The sequence below is a fragment of the Physeter macrocephalus genome, chromosome 17, assembly GCF_002837175.3.
Source record: "Physeter macrocephalus isolate SW-GA chromosome 17, ASM283717v5, whole genome shotgun sequence".
Lineage (NCBI taxonomy): Eukaryota > Metazoa > Chordata > Mammalia > Artiodactyla > Physeteridae > Physeter > Physeter macrocephalus.
In genome coordinates this window covers 1,932,327-1,950,843 of record NC_041230.1, presented here as the reverse complement: position 1 = coordinate 1,950,843, position 18,517 = coordinate 1,932,327, and the positions used below count along the sequence as shown (strand labels likewise).

Below are 18,517 nucleotides of genomic sequence, written 5' to 3'. Positions count from 1 at the left end.
GAAGACCTTGCCACACACATTACAGTTGTAAGGTTTCTCTCCAGTATGAGTTCTCTGATGACTTGCAAGATTTGAATACTGATTAAAGACCTTGCCACACTCTTTACATTTGTAAGGTTTTTCCCCGGTATGAATTCTCTGATGTCTTCCAAGATGTGAATTTTGACGAAAGACCTTACCACACTCATTACATTTGTAAGGTTTCTCTCCGTTATGAATTCTCCGATGGATTCTAAGGCATGAATTTTGACTAAAGACTTTGCCACACACGTCACATTTACATAATTTCACTCCTGTATGGATTATCTCATGTGTGGAGAGGTGAGAGCCACGATTAAAGGTTTTGCCACACTCATTACATTGGTAAGGTCTCTCTCCGGTATGAATCCTCTGATGACGTTTAAGGGAGGAATTCTGACTACACACTTTGCTACATACATCACATTTATACAGTTTCTCCCCGGTATGGCTTATCTGATGTCTACGGAGGGATGAGCCATGATTAAAGCTTTTGCCACAGTCATTACATTTGTAAGTTTTCTCACGAGTATGAGTTGTCCAATGACTTACAAGGTGTGACTTTAGACGAAAAACATTGCCACATACTCCACATTTATATAACTTCTCTCCCGTATGGATTATCTGGTGTCTGCGGAGGGATGAGCCATGATTAAAGGCTTTGCCACACTCATTACATTTGTAAATATCGTTCTTAAATACATGCAGTTCATCCTGAAAGCTTAATGTAAGCCTATTTTCAATGGGCTTCTTTCCTGAATTCCACCTACCATGTCGATCTCTTGGGTGAGTTACATTTTCCTTACAGGCTACAGACATTCCTTTGTAATTTCTTTCATCATCCTTCCACTGACACCCAAAGTCATCTTCCTGGATTTCCGTGAAGTAAAAATGTTTCATTTCATGGCTTTCCTGTCTTTCCAACATCACTGTTTGGAATACTTCTCCTCTATCACTGTTTGCTCTTGGCTGTAATTTCTTGATCACATGTATATGAGAGATATCTACAAGATACAAAGAACCATAAGGTGTATTATTCATTACAATTCATGGGTAAACGTTTAATGTTGAATATATGATATTAAACCAAAAGTAGGTAATTCCCCAGTGGTCCAGTGTTTAGGGCTCTGCACTCCCACTGCAGGGGGCACAGGTTCGATCCCTAGTCCGGGAACTAAGATGCCGCAAGCCACACAGCATGGCCAAAATAAGGTAAAATAAACACAAAGTAATACTTATGTCCAAAAAGGTTATGAAACTTCCCAATCATGACCTTAAAAATTTTAGGAACACTAAAAGAATAGGACTCTTTACTAAAGAAAGAGTGATTACATGTAATTCAAATTAATATTAGGGTAGCCTAGTTCTAACACCTTATAACAAAAACATTCACACTAGACAAACTTATGTTAGCTCTTGAAGAAACAATATTTTTCCACCAAAGCATATACCAATTAACAATAAACATACTGCGGTCTCATAAATGAGGACACAAAAAATATTATACTGTACATATATTCTTCATACTATGGTACATAAATAAATGCTAAAGAACACACAATGTACTGTAATGGTACATAATCCAAAATAGACTTATCTAATGAATAATAACTAGCAGTATAGAATTACAAAATACAGCATATAGAAAATGAAGAATTTGATAACACAATTTTTCAAAAAATATTTTTCTAAATATCTGCTATGAAACTATGTACCCATAAAGAATACGTATTTTACTACATTAACAAGTGGTACATGTCAGTTGTATTCTATAATAAATGCTGAAAAACCATCATATATAAATTACAATTAAAAATTAATAAATGGGGCTTCCCTGGTGGTGTAGTGGTTAAGAATCCACCTGTCGGGCTTCCCTGGTGGCTCAGTGGTTGAGAGTCTGCCTGCCGATGCAGGGGACACGGGATCGTGCCCCGGTCCGGGAGGATCCCACGTGCCGCGGAGCAGCTGGGCCCGTGAGCCATGGCCGCTGAGCCTGCGCGTCCGGAGCCTGTGCTCCGCAACGGGAGAGGCCACAGCAGTGAGAGGCCCGAGTACCGCAAAAAAAAAAAAAAAAAAAAAACACCAAAAAAAAATTAATAAATGAACTATTCTAGAGTTACCTAACCTAACAGCCAATAAACAGAGCAATTCCCTACCTTCACAGAGCACTTAAATTCTCCAGTTCATTGCCTCTAAAATATATGTAATAAAGAGCGAGCAATTGTATATTTATTAACTGGGGTCAGACACAACGTTGTTTAGAACAAATTGGAGATGAAAAGCATACAAGATATGATACAAAGTGATATGACAATAAACATGACAGAATATTAATATAACTATTTATAAAAAGTAACTTTTCAATCTTTACTATAAAACATACAAGATTCTAAGCCATCTAATGGCACTAATTTGTTTAAAAGGCTTGAGGGAAATCAACACAATTTTTCAAATCAGGGAAGTAGACACACACGTTTATGTACATGACTGCAATTGATATAGAAAGTACTGAGAGAAACAGGCTTTGAACCTGAACTTCCAAACTAAGACAACATATTCTAAAGCATGACTGCCCACCCAGGCAGTACAGATTACAAAATATTAAAACAAATACCAGGAGTTTAAAAAGAAAACTCCAAGAGAGACGCGAAAGAAGTGAGCCATGTAACTGATAATGTTATTCAGCCACCACTCCTGAAAATGGTTTCTGAATCATCACAGCTGCACATAGCGATTTCGGTCGTGTCATGAGAAAGTTATTCGACAGAAAAAGAGGGATCATTTTTACAGTCTGAGTGATGTGGAAGGTGGAAGGATGGGTGAAGGGGTGCTGCGGAAATTGAGACAATCAGGAGAACAACATAAATATGTGAGCAAATAACAGTGGTTCCATCTACATCAAAGTACCATGTCAGGAAAGGTCAGGTCTGAGAAAGGGCATGAGTGGAGCACAGGGTATATGCATATTGGGAGCACAGCCTGTGATTGTCTATCTGTGTGAATATAACTGTACGAGAGGAGAGCGGCCAAGATAGCGGAGTGGAAGGACCCTAAGCGCACCTCGTCTCAGGAGCACACCCAAATGACAACAACCTGCATAACAACCATCGCTGAAAAAGACTGAAACCTACCAGAAAATATATTCCACAACTAAAGACATAAAGAAAAAACCACAATGAGATACGTAGGAGGGGGCGGATCCATGATACCACCAAATCCCATACTTTGTGTGGGTGACGGACAAACTGGAGAATAATTACATTACCGAGGTCTTCCCACAGGAGTGAGAGTTCTGAGCCCCACGGCAGACCCTCCAGCCCTGGGGTCTGGCATCAGGAAGAGGAGAACTTGCACGAAGTTTTCCTGGGATAAATTCCTACGTCATTTCCTGAGGCTCACAGGGGATGGTCATTAGTATATGGAAACAAGATTGTCACAGTGCCCTTAAGAGAGGCTTTTGTGACAGTCCTCAAAGCCAGAAAAAAAAACGGGAAAGACTTCTCAGTCAGGCTCTCGTGATACTTTCTACCTCGTGTCCTACAACACGCAGACCACTCTACTGAGTAGCTTCAAGTGGAGACTTACTGTGGAGCAGGAAAGTATTACAGCATATGAGGGAAAGCATTCTCCAACAAAAACTTCCTGTCACCCAGTAAACCCACTCCACAGAGAGTCCATCCGTAGCTGTCTGCTACAGGTGGATTATCACAGCAAAGAAACTGGATAAAATTTCAGACTCTAGGAATATGTATTTCAAAAGCAAGTTTCAAAAGGCAAAATCATGCAAACTTAGAAGGATATGAAATCAGGAGAGTCTACATTACTGACTTGGTAGAGCAGTACAAGAGCGAAAAAAATACAAGATATGGAGGTCAGATATTACAGCCCTTGAGAAGAAACCATGCGTTCTATCCAAGATGCCAAACTGAGAGCCTGAAAGATTCACATATTCCCCCCGTGACGGACTGGGAAATAAAAAGAGGATCTCTCTGTGCACTGTCTTTATAGTTTTGCTCTGTAAAAATTACACAAGATCCAATCTACCTCTCTGTTTCACACATCCCTGAAGTGTGCGGCAAAATCAGAACAGAAGAAATGGCTTTGAAATCTAAACAAGCAGACGGGGTTTAGGCCAGCTCCATGCCAGTTCTGAGGTGCCAGATGGAATGAAAGAGCAGCCAGTGTTTTCCCATCTTCTGATTAGGTCATATAAGAACACAAATAGGGATAAAACTGAGAAAGGCCCAGAGACTGGAGTCTGGAGGCATCAACTCTTACAATATGGACTGAGAACTGAGCATCCAATGAAATCAAGTAGAGAAAGAGAAATGAAGGGGGCAAAAGACCCCTTTAAAACAACCCTCTTCATGCTCCTCAGAATCAAGTAAAAACTAGTTCACAGGGGCCAGATGGCAGAGTATAGATCATGATAAAGACTTTGCCCTTTGGGCTTCCCTGGTGGCACAGTGGCTAAGAATCTGCCTGCCAATGCAGGGGACACGGGTTCGAGCCCTGGTCCCGGAAGATCCCACATGCCGCGGAGCAACTAAGCCTGTGCGCCACAACTACTGAGCCTGCGCTCTAGAGCCTGTGAGCCACAACTATGAGCCCGCGTGCCACAACTACTGAAGCCTGCGAGCCTAGAGCCCATGCTCCGCAATAAGAGAAGCCACCGCAATGAGAAGCCCGCACACCACAATGAAGAGCAGCCCCCGCTTGCCACAACTAGAGAAAGCCCGTGCACAGCCAAGGAAGACCCAACGCAGCCAAAAATAAATCAATAAAAATAAATAAATTAAAAAAAAAAACCAAAAAAGACTTTGCCTTTGTCTCTGATGGGGCTGCAGCCCCAGCAGAGGGTGAAAGAATACATTTTACATGTGGAATGACAGAATGATAACCCAGGAATAAGAAAAATGTCCTCTCAGAGTTCACAATAAATAAACTTCTATTTTCGGAAAGAACTCTCCCACTTGGGTAGAGTTACCCAAAGACTACTAATGCTGCCGCTTCTTCTCTGCCCTTCTGAGACCTAACCTGTGTTCATGCTTTTGATAAATTCCCACCCCCTTGGTTTTTTGCTATTTTCACATCACTCTTCAGAGGCTAGGGCTCTTCCTCCTGTTCCAAAATGCAAATAATATTCAGATCAGAAATAGAAATTTCTGCTTCTCAAAAGAAATAAATAAGATCTGTGGCTCTTCCAGAATCCCAGCTCTTTGTTCAGCTGAGGAGTGAGGACATGACGGGTGGGTCTGGAAAAATATTTCACTGATTGCTCCACCACTTGCCTCCTTCTGAATGCAGAGGGAACAGTATAATATGCAGATAATTAGCTCTCTTCCAAGAAGTAGTGAATCGAAAGCACAGGGGTAGAAAAAAGAGAATTTGTTATTTGAAAAGTTTGCCCTGAGCTTTATACATACTTAAGGTCTGGAACAACGCCTGACATATCATGAAATGGATAGATCATTTGCAGAAAAGTGAAGCTTAAACTCATGATATCACATCATGAAGCTTTTCATGTCTGAGTCAACAGGGATTTCAGATCAGTCAAGCAAAACAAGGGCTCCCAAGGGTCAAAGAGGGAAAATGCAAAGATACCCAAAAGGCAGATCCCAACTTCTGAAGGGAAGTTATCCTCACCCAGGGAGAGCAGGTTGCTGTAGGTCTCCAGCATCACATCCACATAAAAGGCCTTCTGAGCAGGGTCCAGGCATTCCCACTCCTCCCGAGAGAATTCTATGGCCACATCCTTGAATGTCAACGGTGCCTGAAATGAAAACGTATCTCATCAAGGGGCCATGAAGAGAGTTCTTATTATCACACAAAATGAGAAGAGGAGAGAGGGGTAAGGATCAATTCAGTGGAAGTATGTAGTCTGACAGATCCATGTAAAGGTATTTAGGGAAATTATGGGTCTCTAATTTTAACTTCTTATGCCTTTTCATAGCAATTATGATATCCTCCAATCAATGTAGATTTTTCATTTTTCCGGACAACACACGAAAAACTTAGAAATAAAATTCAGTAACAGGTTATCTATGCAGAACTGTTACATATTATGTTTTACACACTGCGTGATATTCAAAATCTAAATGAGCTACAGTATCGGTGGTGCCTTCAGAGATGACAAAGTCCACAGTGGCTTTACAGAAAGGTCCAAATCTGCAATTATGATAATGATAACAAGAGCAATGACTAGAAGTGTTGGAACAATTCCTATATGCTAAATATCATTCTAAATAAATTCTTTACATGTATGAAATTGTTAAAAACATAATAGCTCATTAGAGATGACCTGTTCCAGTACTATCCAAAGGATAGTACTGTGTCAGACACACTTGGAGACACTTGACTCAGGTCAGGAAACTAAAAAAATGACACAGGAAATATAAAAACTCAGAGGGTTAGTGTCTGGAATTGAAGCTAAGGAATGAAACAGTTGAGTAACAGAAAGAGCATTAAAAGCACACGGACAGAGGATTCCCTGAGAAAATTTGAGAGAAGTTCAAGGTGAACGACATGGAAGGGCATAAAAGGTCATCATACACGTGGGCTCACACACAGATGCACGTAAAATGTTAGTAATCTTATTGCTATTTAAACCGTTAACACAATACTGTAGAAAAAATTCGAGGCCAAGGAATACATTTAAGATATAAGTTCAAATGCAAAAAGATAGGTTTGAAATAATGATGTCTTTATCAAAACCATGGACTGGCACTTCCATGCACACATGCACACACATGTAAACACACAAGTAATTGAAAAGGCAGGAGTTCCCTGGCGGTCCAGTGGTTAGGTCTTGGCAATTTCACTGCTGTGGCCCTGGGTTCAATCCCTAGTTGGGGAACTAAGATCCCTCAAGCTGCTTGGCTTGGCCAAAAAAAAAAGATAGGAGTTGTCTATTGACATATTTTTGGATAACATTTTCTGTTATCATTTTCATCCACATTTATTTCAGCATTTTCGAAGAACAAGAAAGTATCACCTGCACTTAACTTACTTCGCCAACATTATTCTATAGTAGTCTAGTAAAAGAAAAATGGTACAAACATAAAGAGAAAAATACAAAACTTTTAACTCCTATCTCTATATGACACCTAAATTGAAGAATATAAGGTACAATTTTATCCACTAAAATTAAAATAGGGAGGTATTAACAAATGCAGAACAGAGTTTGTGTATTCCACTTATAAAACACTGACTCAAAATTAGAAGTTATTAGTTATACATTAATTTAACATATTAAGAAAAAGACTTATCACAATAATAAAGTTAAAAACTTCCTGGAGAATTAAAAATCATGACAAAAAGGAATATAGAAAAAAAAAATATTGTCATGAAGCAAGAACATTTCACCAAACATCATAATCAGAAGGAAACTGTCGATGCTTTCCCTCTGAAATTACACTAGAGTGAAGGGGGCTGGCCAGGGCTCCTGCCTCTCACCACTGTACAGTGTGCCTGAGCAGGGACCACCAGAGGGAAGTAACAGGAGGAAAACAGGGAACAAGAGCGAGAGACACAGAGAGAGTGTATTAGAGCTGGGATTGTTAACATTCACAAATATAAGGACATGGGAAGGTGAAAAGCGAAAGGATGGAAAAAAATATTCCATCCTAATGAGAGCAGGAGCCACTACATAATGTCAGACAAAATAAACTAAAGACAAAATCTGATACAAGAGACAAAGGACAATATATACTATTAAAAGAATCAATTCCCCAAGAAGATATAATAATTATAAATACTTATAGATATAACTTTAGAGCTCCTTCCAAAAATGAAGGAAACATTAACAGAAACAGAGAAATAGCAGCACAATAAATCGTAAGAGACTTTAACATCCCAGTTTTTTCGATGGGTGGAACCAAAGAGAACATCAATAAGGAAACAGAGGACTTGAACAACACTATAGACCGACTGGACCTAACAGACATGTACAAATCACTCTACCCAACAACAGCAGAAAACACACACTTCTCAAGAACAAATAAAACATTCTCCATGAGAGACCACATGTTAGGACATAAAAGAAATCTTAACAATTTTAAGAAGACTGAGAGCATAATGAATTTTCTCAAACTACAACGCAATGAAATTAGATATAAAGAGCAGAATGAAAACAGAAAAATCTCCAAAATGTGGAAATAAAACAACATATCCATAAATAACCAATGGGTCAAAGAAGAAATCACAAAGGAATTTTTAAAATATCTGGATGAAAATTAAAACATACGAAAATTTATAAAATGTAGTGAAAGCCGTACTAACAGGGAAGTCAAATCAGAAATCTATTTTTACTACTCAAAGAAGTAGAGAAGAATAAACTAAAATCAAATTTAGCAAAAGGAGCAGCTTCCCTGGTGGAGCAGTGGTTAAGAATCAGCCTGCCAATGCACGGGACATGGGTTCCAGCCCTGGTCCAGGAAGATCCCACATGCCGCAGAGCAGCTAAGCCCATGAGCCACAACTACTGAACCTGCGCTCTAGAGCCCGCGAGCCACAACTTCTGAGCCTACGTGCCACAACTACTGAAGCCCATGCGCCTAGAGCCCATGCTCCGTAACAAGAGAAGCTTCTCACCTCAGTGAGAAGTCCACACACCGCAATGAAGAGTAGCCCCAGCTCGCCGCAACTACAGAAAGCTCACATGCAGCAACGAAGACCCAACGCAGCCAAAAATAAATATATAAAATAAATTTAAAAAAACAAACAAACTATAAGGGGTTCTATGAACAATAATGCTTACAATTACATAATCTAGAAGATACAGGTAAATTCATTGAAACATACAACCTATTAAGCTCTAATCTTTAAGTAATAAAAAAGTTGCAAAGAATTATAACTAGAGAGGTTCAAGCAGTAATCAGAAATCTCAAACAAGGAAAAAGCCAAGACCAGATCGGTTTGCTGCATAATTCTACCAAACATTTACAGAAGAATTACCTCCAATTCTGATAAAAAGTTTCCGAAGAGCTGTAGAGGGAACACTGGCAAACTCATTCTATGGAGCCTGCATGATTCTATACCAAGCCCAGAGAAAGACACACGAAACACAGAAAACTACAAACCAATATCCCTCATGAATACTGAAGTAAAAATCCTCAATAAAATAGTACCAAACCAAATTCAACAACACATTAAAATGATTTTACATCATGACCAAGTGGATTTTATTACTATAAGCAAGGATGACTCAACATACAAAAATCAATTAATGTGATACACCACATTAACAGAATAAAGGAAAAAAACACATGACCGTCTCAATTGATGCAGAAAAATGCATTTCACAAAATTCAACTACGTTTCAAGATATAAAAACTCTGGGAATTCCCTGGTGGTCCAGTGGTTAGGACTCGGCACTTTCACTGCCGTGGCCCAGGTTCAATCGCTGGTCGGGGAACTAAGATCTCACCACAAGGCCAAAAAGAAAAAAAGAGAGATATAAACACTCAACTAGAAAGCTTTCCTTCTCAGATCAGGAAGAAGGCAAGGATACACACTCTTTGCACTATTGTCCAACAAAGTACAGAAAGCCCTCACCAGAGAAATTAGATGAGAAAACGAAAGTTACCCAAATTGAAAAAAGTAAAATTATCTTTTTTCGTAGATGATAACTTTTATATGTAAAAACAGTAAAGATTCCACAAGGAAACTGCTACATCAAAAAACAACTCTAGAAAAGTTGCAGGATACCAAAAGTCAATGCCCAAAAATCATGTGCATTTCTATACACAGTGAACAATGTCAACAGAAAATTAGAAAACAATCGTATTTCTATAGCATCAAAGGGATAGAATACTTAGTAAGAAATTCACCAAGGAGGCAAAAGACTTGTACACTGAAAACTATTAAATGTTGCTAAAAGACACACAAGCAGATACAAATAGATAGACATCCTATACCCATGGATTGAAAGACTAAATATTCTTAAAATGACCCTATTACCCAAAATGTTGTATAGATTCAATGTAATCCCTATCAAAAGTCCCATGGCAATTTTTGCAGAAATAGAAATAACTATGCTAAAATTCATAGGGAATCTCCCAAATCGCCAAAATACTCTTGACAAAGAAAAAAAATAGGGGGCACCCTTTATAGATTTCAAAACATATCACAAAGTAATCAAGATGGTGTGGTACTGGCATAAGCACAGATATGTAAAGTAATGCAACAGAATAGAACACTCAAAATTAATTTTGCATATACGTAAAACGCATTTTCAAGGGTGCCAAGACCACGCAATAGAAAAAGGACAGTCTCAGTAACAAACGGTGCTGGGAAACCGGGTATCTACCAGCAAAAGTATAAAGCTGGAACCTTACCTGCATCAGAATGAGAAACTTCTATGTGTCAGAGGAGGGAACCAACCGTGAAAAGTAACCTCCAAGGACCGGAGATGATGAAAATGGGTTAAGAATCTCCATGTGTCAGAGATTTAGGTTGATTTCAAAGTTTAAAATCAATGATAGAACGAAACACCCTCTATCACTGATGTATCTCTGAACTTTCCATTCCATTCCCAATCATTACGACTTTTAAATCAGTGACACACCCATTTTGCTTCTAATGCAGCATGAAAAGTCAGAAGGTATTTGCTGTAATTAGTCTGTTTCCTAAAATTTACCAAGCATAAGTGCATATTATTACCTGACTTGCATGTGCAGCTTCTTTATCCTGGTTTACAGAGAGCAGCCAGTGCACTGAGATGGGGCCCCTCAACAATCCCTGCTGTCCAGTAGCACTGACACCACGTCTCCAGTCCATGGGTGTGAAGCCCTGCCCAGGACTACACCCAGTGGAGCCTCTTCACAAGTTCCAGGTCACTGGGTCATGGGGAGACGGGATCTAAGTGGAGATGACAGGCCCTGAGGGAAGGCCCCGGGTGACTGTGAATGTACAGGTGGCAGACAAGATTAGCGAGTCCAAAGAAGGGAATCTCAGGAAGGACAGACTGAAGAATCAACAGAGAATATGACTTTACCTGAGAAAGAGCCATCTCTGACTCCTTTTATTTCCTCTTCCGGGCTTCTTCCTCAGGCTAAGTGAGTCTTTAGAAGTCAATCCTGAAAGTGGAAAAGATGCTGTTTAATGCTTAGAATCAACACACCCCCTTCCTGAGTCATAACCACACACACAGGGAAGACCTCAGCATGTGGAACAGACAGTCCTCTGCTGCCCACTGTCCCAGGAGGGGCTCAGGACAGTAAACTCCCACACAGAGACCAACAAGTAAGTTTCTACACTTATTTTTTTTCAGTGCATGATAGATCTTTGAAGATCAAATAGTGTGGGTTATCCTTTTTTTATTGAATATATTTTTCAGATTACTTTCCATTATAGGTTATTATAAAATATTGAATGTAGTTCCCTGTGCTATACAGTAGGTCATTGTTGTTTAATTATTCTATATATAGTAGTGTGTATCTGTTCATCCCAAACTCGTAATTTATCCCTCCCCCTCCTTCCACCTTTGGGAACCATAAGTTTGTTTTCAATGTCTGTTGAGTCTAGTTCTGCTTTGTAAATAAGTTCATTTGTACCATTTTTTTAGCTTTCCCCATATAAGTGATATCATGTGTCTATTTGTCTGTTTTAATTCACTTAGTATGATCATCTCTAGGTCTCTACCTGCACTACTATGTGTTTCCATTTCATTCTGTTTATCTGTCTCCCTACTTCTTTCTATGTCTCTGCCTCTTTGCTCCCCTCTACTCTCCTGCTGTTTCTGCCCTCCTCTCTATTTATTTTCTCACTCCTGTCCTGCCCCACTCTGCAACTTGTTCCCCCTATTGATGATCTTTCTCCCTAACCTTTCGGATGACCTACATTTTTAGGTATTTCTGCCTCTCTTCCCCCCATTTCTGTTCCCTGTCTGCCCTCTGTTTACACTCCTTCTCTCCCTGTTACTCTCCCTTCCTCCCCACTCTCTGGCACCCCAGGTGGCTATGCTTCCTTCCTGCTCTCTCTGCTCTAGTAGTCAATATTTTTCCTCTCCTTCTCTCCCAGCACCATGATGCTCTGAAGGCCATAGTTCCACCTTTTATCCTCTCCCGGACCCTCTGTGTGAAACGCCTCACCATTGTTACCACCCTCCCACCACTGATCCAGAGCCCCTCACCCTTTGTTGCTCTCCAATCCCTGGAGATCCGGCTTTTTTATTTACTTCTTTATTTTATTCACCTGCTATCTTCCAGGCTTAATCATTTGCACTTTATTGTCTATTTACAAGTCCCTCTATGTTCCCATTGGTTCTCCCTCATTCTTTATCCTCCTCAGTTTTCCTGTTTCTCTCAGTCGCTCTCTGTGTCTGCTTCTCCTGATCCCCCTCGCCCCTGTATTTACGAGGATGGCGACTGAATAAGACGACCGCATACTGTTAGAGACCGTTTGGAACTCGGGACCGAAGAGCACTATGTGTCACATGGCTGGCCCAGGTCACCTCCCCCTACACGGGGGTCTGAGGAAGGGCTGACCAGGAAGGGGAGGCCTGCGGAGCAGAAAGACCGGTCTGAGTAAGAGGCGAAGACAGAGGGTCTAAGAGGGAGGGGGTCTCAGGAGAGGGGAGGACTCTCCAGAATCCCAGGACCGGGGAGAGGACGTGGCCTCTCCGGCAGCACGGCGGCCGCAGCTGCCCTACGGAGGCGGAGGGCGAGGCTGGGGAGCGCGAATCCACCCCACGGAAAAGGACTTTACAAGCAGGGCGGAGGTACTAAAGGGTTTTAAGCAGGAAAATGTAGCGAAAGGCGGGATCTACGTGGACCGAAGGCAGAAAAGGCAAGGGCTTCGGTACTGGCCTCAGAAATTTAAAACCCAAAGGGAAACGGTCCGCGATCTGTAACAGTGATTTACATGAGGAGGAGAGGCGGGAGTGGGAATTTAAACACCGCAGTGACTCCAGCACCCTAAGGATGGAGTAAAGGGACCGCGAAGCACAGATTTGCACTAGAAAAGAGAAACTTACGCTCTGCAGTGTGACCTTCGTTGCAAGCATTCCGTTTCCGGGTCCGTAGAAAAGTGCGCATGCGCTTGGTGAAGAGGTGGGGCGGGCCTGGGTGGAGCGCTAAGGGCCGAGTTGGGGGGAGGGGAACGCAGGTGCTAGCAGGGACCAAGGGAGGGCGGAAAGGGGGCGGGCCCGGAAGGTGCTTGTACTTGAAGGGCTTAAGTTGCAGTCTGTTAACACTTTTAAGCTAAAGCTTACATTTGTGGGGGCCAGTTATGTCGAAAACGAAGATGTTTCCTCTAAACAAGTAGAATACGGTTTGAATAAAAGCTATTTTTCCCAGTAGGTTGCTCTCGTCTCCTGCTAATGAGCCCAAAGGTATTCATATTTCTGGAAATGTAGGTCTTCCAGAGTAGTTGACATGAGTCAGTGGTTGGATCCAGGAAGATTTTGTGCAATTAGAGTTAATGTAAGAGCTGAACTTGTCTCTGTATTACACACTAGAATGAGAAATACAAAACTCTCCCTGGGTTGAATGGGCTGTTTCATACTGACACCTGCAGAACAGCTTCTCCGTTTCTATTCCCCTTTCACTCCAGAGGCCAAATTCAACAATCTGCTTAGTTCCAGAGACTCAGGGACAAGTCGTAGGGTCTGAGACTGGAGGACTAAGGCAAGTGATAATTTAGGTCAGTAACCGTTGCTTTAAAAAGAGCAAAACGTTTTCAAAAATTGTTGTAAATTGGGACTTCCCTGGTGGTCCAGTGGTTAAGACTCTGTACTCCCACTGCAGGGGCCACAGGTTCCATCCCTGGTCAGGGAACTAAGATTCTGCATGCCTCACAGCGCGGCCTGAAGAAAAAAATAAATATGTTTAAAAATTGTTATGGGGCTTCCCTGGTGGCGCAGTGGTTGAGAATCCGCCTGCCGATGCAGGGGACACGGGTTCGTGCCCCGGTCTGGGAAGATCCCACATGCCGCGGAGCAGCTGGGCCCGTGAGCCATGGCTGCTGAGCCTGTGCGTCCGGAGCCTGTGCTCCGCAACAGGAGAGGCCACAACAGTGAAAGGCCCGCGTACCACATAAAACAAACAAAAAAAATTGTTATAAATTGTATTGTTCTTTCTTTTTGCTAACGGGTTTTAATTATTTGCCGTTTTAGCCTAAGTATTTTTATTTATTTATTTTTGGGCCGCAGCACGGGGCATGTGGGATCTTAGCTCCGCACCACCTACAGTGGGAGTGCAGGGTCTTAACCACTGGACCGCCAGGGAAGTCCCATTTACCGTTTTGTGTGTGTGTTTGTCTCTGTGTGTTTTGGGGTGTCTGTGGCCTTATTATGATTTTAGGCAGCCTCTCTGCTAATGGGTGGGGTTGTGTTCCTGTCTTGCTAGTTGTTTGGCATAGGGTGTCCAGCACTGTAGCTTGCTGGTGGTTGAGTGAAGCTGGGTCTTGTCGTTGAGATGGAGATCTCTGGGAGATTTTCGCTGTTTGATATTATGTGGAGCTGGGAGGTCTCTTGTGGACCAGTGTCCTGAAGTTGGCTCTCCCACCTCAGAGGCACAGCACTGACTTCTGGCTGGAGCACCAAGAGCGTTTCATCCACACTTTGGGAGGTCTGAGCTCTTCTGCCAGCGTTCAGTAGGTGTTCTATAGGAGCAGTTCCACCTGTAGATGTATTTTTGTGTGTGTGTGTGTGGTATGCGGGCCTCTCACTGTTATGGCCTCTCCCGTTGCGGAGCACCGGCTCCGGACGCGCAGGCTCAGCGGCCATGGCTCACGGGGCCAGCCACCCCGCGGCATGTGGGATCTTCCCGGACCGGGGCACGAACCCGCGTCCCCTGCATCGGCAGGCGGACTCTCAACCACTGCGCCACCAGGGAAGCCCAACCTGTAGGTGTATTTGTGATGTATCTGTGGGGAGGAAGGTCATCTCCGCGTCTTACTCTTCCGCCATCTTGAAGCTGCTCTCTCTGTGTGTTTTGATATTTACTTTTTATTTGGCTGCGCGGGGTCTTCGTTGAGGCATGCGGGATCTAGATCCCTGACCAGTGATGGAACCCGGGCCCCCTGCATTGGGATTGCTGAGTGTTAACCACTGGACCACCAGGGAAGTCCCCTATTTGCCGTTTTGAAACCAACTGTTTACACAGCGACATATAAGAATTGTATAAAGAACTCTTTATACAATTATATACATCAGTATATAAGTTTAAGGTGTACAGCAATAGTCTGACTTCCCTATATTGTGACATGATTACCACAATATGTTTAATTAGCATCCATCATTTCACATAGATAAAATAAAAAGAGAAAGGGAAATAAAAGAAAAAAATTTTTTTCTTTTGATGAGAATTGCCTTTTTTTTTGGATTCTTCTCCACATATAATCATATATTTCTCCTTTGTTAATGTCTTTGGCTTTGAGCCATAAGAATTGCCTTATTTTGTAAAATACTTATCGTATTCCATGCTTGTGCTGGATTACCTTAAAATATCTTTGAGAAAAACTTGTTTACATCATAATATACTAAAGTCAACACTAACTAAATATAATGCAATTTCAAATTCACAATGTGTTCATTATGAGAATAAGTAGAAATTTACCTTTTATTTCTAAACTGTAATGTATTTTAGCTGTTTGTGTTATATTGCTGAAAGTTCTGTCAGGTGTGGATAATAGAGCCTGTAAAATATATAGTATTCAGAAGACATTGGGATTTATTCCCATCTAAGGAATAATTAACTTTGCCATGTTTCTAAGGGCATTTACTGGGGAGGTATATTCTCTTTAATATGAACCCTAAAGAAGGTAAATCTAGATTATCGACTATGCAATAACTTCACTTCTGCCCTCAATATTTCTATGGCAATATCTGTCATTAAACGTTTATTGCAGTATGTTTTCCCACATCCCTGCAGGTGGAAGATTTCATCCATAGAGAAACAGCAATCAATTATAATATGATGTTTACATAGGGCTATTAGCATATTTAAAATATTTTCAGACAAAATGAGCAGAATGTCCTGGTGTAACACAACATGCAAACAACATCCCATTTTTATTTTATTTATTTTTGGCTGCGCCGGGTCTAGTTGCTGCACTCAGGCTCTTCATTGCAGCATGTGGGATCCATTTCCCTGACCAGGTATCGACCCCAGGCCCCCTGCATTGGGAGTGCGGAGTCTTAGCCACTGGACCACCAGGGAAGTCCCCAACATCACATTTTTAAACGATGCAGTGACTGGAATAAATGTTGGGATGTGCGTTAGATAGATTATTATGCAACGTTTGAAACTAGCCATGTTGGCGGGTGGCAGCACCGGGGACGCCCTTGGGAAGACACTGGTCTCGATCTCTCAAGCAATAACTTCTCATCCAACCCCCACCCCACCCCGGGCTCCCCACAGGGCCTGGCAGGGACGTCACAGTGGCCTCGAGCAGGAGCCCCTCGTACCTTATCGCCCAGCTACGATGGGGGTCTCCACTGCGCGCAGAGCAAGATGGAGGACCACCGGGACGAGGCCATCCACGTCCTCTGCGGCCTCGCCGTGGGCAGAGCGGGGGACGTGCACGGGCTGTTGCCGGGTCACTGGGCGCTGGCCTCGGGCTTTGCTGGCCCCGTCAAGCCGCTGGGCCGGCGGCACGCCAGCCTGGTGGGAGGCAGCCACTCCACCTGAAACTGTGTCTCAGCCCTGCTGGCCAGGCCTGGGCCGAAAGGGGCCTTTTTTGTTTTGTTTGTTTGTTTTCGGTAACAAAACTGTAAAGAAAGCAAGCAGGAAATATATACACTTTGTCAGACAAGAGAAAAAGATGCCTTAAGTATAAAACGTGAAGAGTCAAACATACGGCTCATGGGAGGGAGATGCTGTGCGGAGCCAGCTTGGTTGGCAGCCACCAGCAACTCGTGCCTAAGCCTGATAGTTTTTTTTTTAAGGAAAATAAAAGGAACCGTAGTTATGAGGTTTTTTTTTTTAATAATGTGGAAGAAAGTTATTAAGAATGGTGCCTTGTTCTTTTTTTTTAGCTTTTTTGCATATTTTTAAATATATTTTAAAAATATGTATTTATTTATTTTTAGCTGCGTTGTGTCTTAGTTGTAGCACCGGGGATCCTTCCTTGGAGGGGGGTGGCTGGGTGGGTGGGGTCGTTTCTCTCAGTTGTGGCGTGCTGGCTCCAGAGTGTGGGCTCTGTAGTTGCAACAAGCCGGCTTAGTTGCCCCGTGGCACGTGGGATCTTACTTCCCCGACCAGGGTTTCCAACCCACGTTCCCTGTATTGGAAGATGGATTCTCAATCACTGGACCACCAGGGAAGACCCTGCATATGTCTTGCAAGCAACACATTTTTTTTATATAAAAGTCTCCTGTCTCTTGCTTAAAAAAGAAAAAGAAACTAGCCGTGTTGGCAAAAAAGACGTTTCAGTATGGACTTCCATGTTTCCAACCAAGGAGATGACTCAATGGTGGAACCTTTCATTAAACACAGAACAGTAGAGGAGACGCTGATTATAAGGCAAAGTCATGAATCCATTTTTTTTAATGGGGAATTTCGTTCCTTACATAATTATCAAGGCAGCCAAATTAACATATTCACAAGAAAAAAAGGGAACTTCCTAAATCACAGGAAGATTTTTTTGTTGTTTTTTTTGTTTTTTTTTTTTTCGGTACGCGGGCCCCTCACTGTCGTGGCCTGCTACGCGGGCCTCTCACTGCTGTGGCCTCTCCCGTTGCGGAGCACAGGCTCCGGACGCGCAGGCTCAGCGGCCATGGCTCACGGGCCCAGCCGCTCAGCGGCACGTGGGATCCTCCCGAACCGGGGCACGAACCCGTGTCCCCTGCATCGGCGGGCGGACTCCCAACCACTGCGCCACCAGGGAAGCCTCACAGGAAGATTTTGACACAGGTCTCCCTGTGATATCATTACGAAACTGATACAAATTATTAACAATTTAAAAGTGTGAAAAACAGAATGATATAGTATGATGTGACATTAAAAATTAAAGAATATACATTTTTGAGTCCAGGTGGAAGGACTGAAATATTTACCACTGTCAAATTTAGATAAGGATAGATTTTATTATAAAGGATTATTACCAGGAATTCCCTGGTGGTCCAGTGGTTAGGACGCTGTGCTTCCACTGCGGGGGGACGGCTCAATCCCTGGTCGGGGAACTAAGATCTAGCAAGCTGCCCTGCCACAAAATTTGTAAAGCCTCAAAAGTCAGACAAAAAAAGAGCTTTTCTTTTATACCCAGGGCTAAACAAGGTAGGAAAACTCCCATATGGAGGAGTGGATGAGCATGTGGCAGGAGCCTCAGTTTCTCAGATGATGTTTTATGCTGAAGTCAGTTACTCTTGGGTGCAGATATTCTGGCAGGAAGGTTGCTCTGAATTACAAAGCTCAAAAGTGGTCCAAAAAGTAAGGCATTTGGGAGAGGAGAAAAACTTAATTTTGATTAAATCACGTTAACAGGCATTGTGTCCACTGATATAAGGACCAACAAAGCAGTAATCGTTGATAAAGCAGTGGATGGTAATTTGTTA

At 42.3% G+C, this 18,517-nt stretch overlaps 1 protein-coding gene across 1 annotated transcript; it reads right to left on the bottom strand.

Moving 5' to 3' along the window:
* Positions 1 to 590: 590 nt before the first annotated feature.
* LOC102987862 (zinc finger protein 616-like) lies at positions 591 to 13,017 on the bottom strand. The gene is made up of 6 exons (XM_028477767.1): positions 12,995 to 13,017; positions 11,015 to 11,096; positions 10,681 to 10,919; positions 5,665 to 5,791; positions 789 to 1,022; positions 591 to 649 (listed from the first exon to the last, which is right to left on the bottom strand). Exons 3-6 carry the CDS (start codon positions 10,795 to 10,797, stop codon positions 639 to 641), a joined length of 489 nt encoding a protein of 162 aa, XP_028333568.1. The 5' UTR covers positions 10,798 to 10,919; positions 11,015 to 11,096; positions 12,995 to 13,017; the 3' UTR covers positions 591 to 638.
* Positions 13,018 to 18,517: the final 5,500 nt, after the last annotated feature.

Coding starts and splice junctions, on each gene's coding strand:
- LOC102987862 (XM_028477767.1), bottom strand. CDS start 10,797: ATGGACTGGAGACGTGGTGTCAGTGCTACTGGACAGCAGGGATTGTTG. Junction 5,792..10,680: donor AAGCTGCACATGCAAGTCAG/GTAATAATATGC, acceptor TTTTCATTTCAG/GCACCGTTGACATTCAAGGA. Junction 1,023..5,664: donor CAGCAACCTGCTCTCCCTGG/GTGAGGATAACT, acceptor TGTATCTTGTAG/ATATCTCTCATATACATGTG.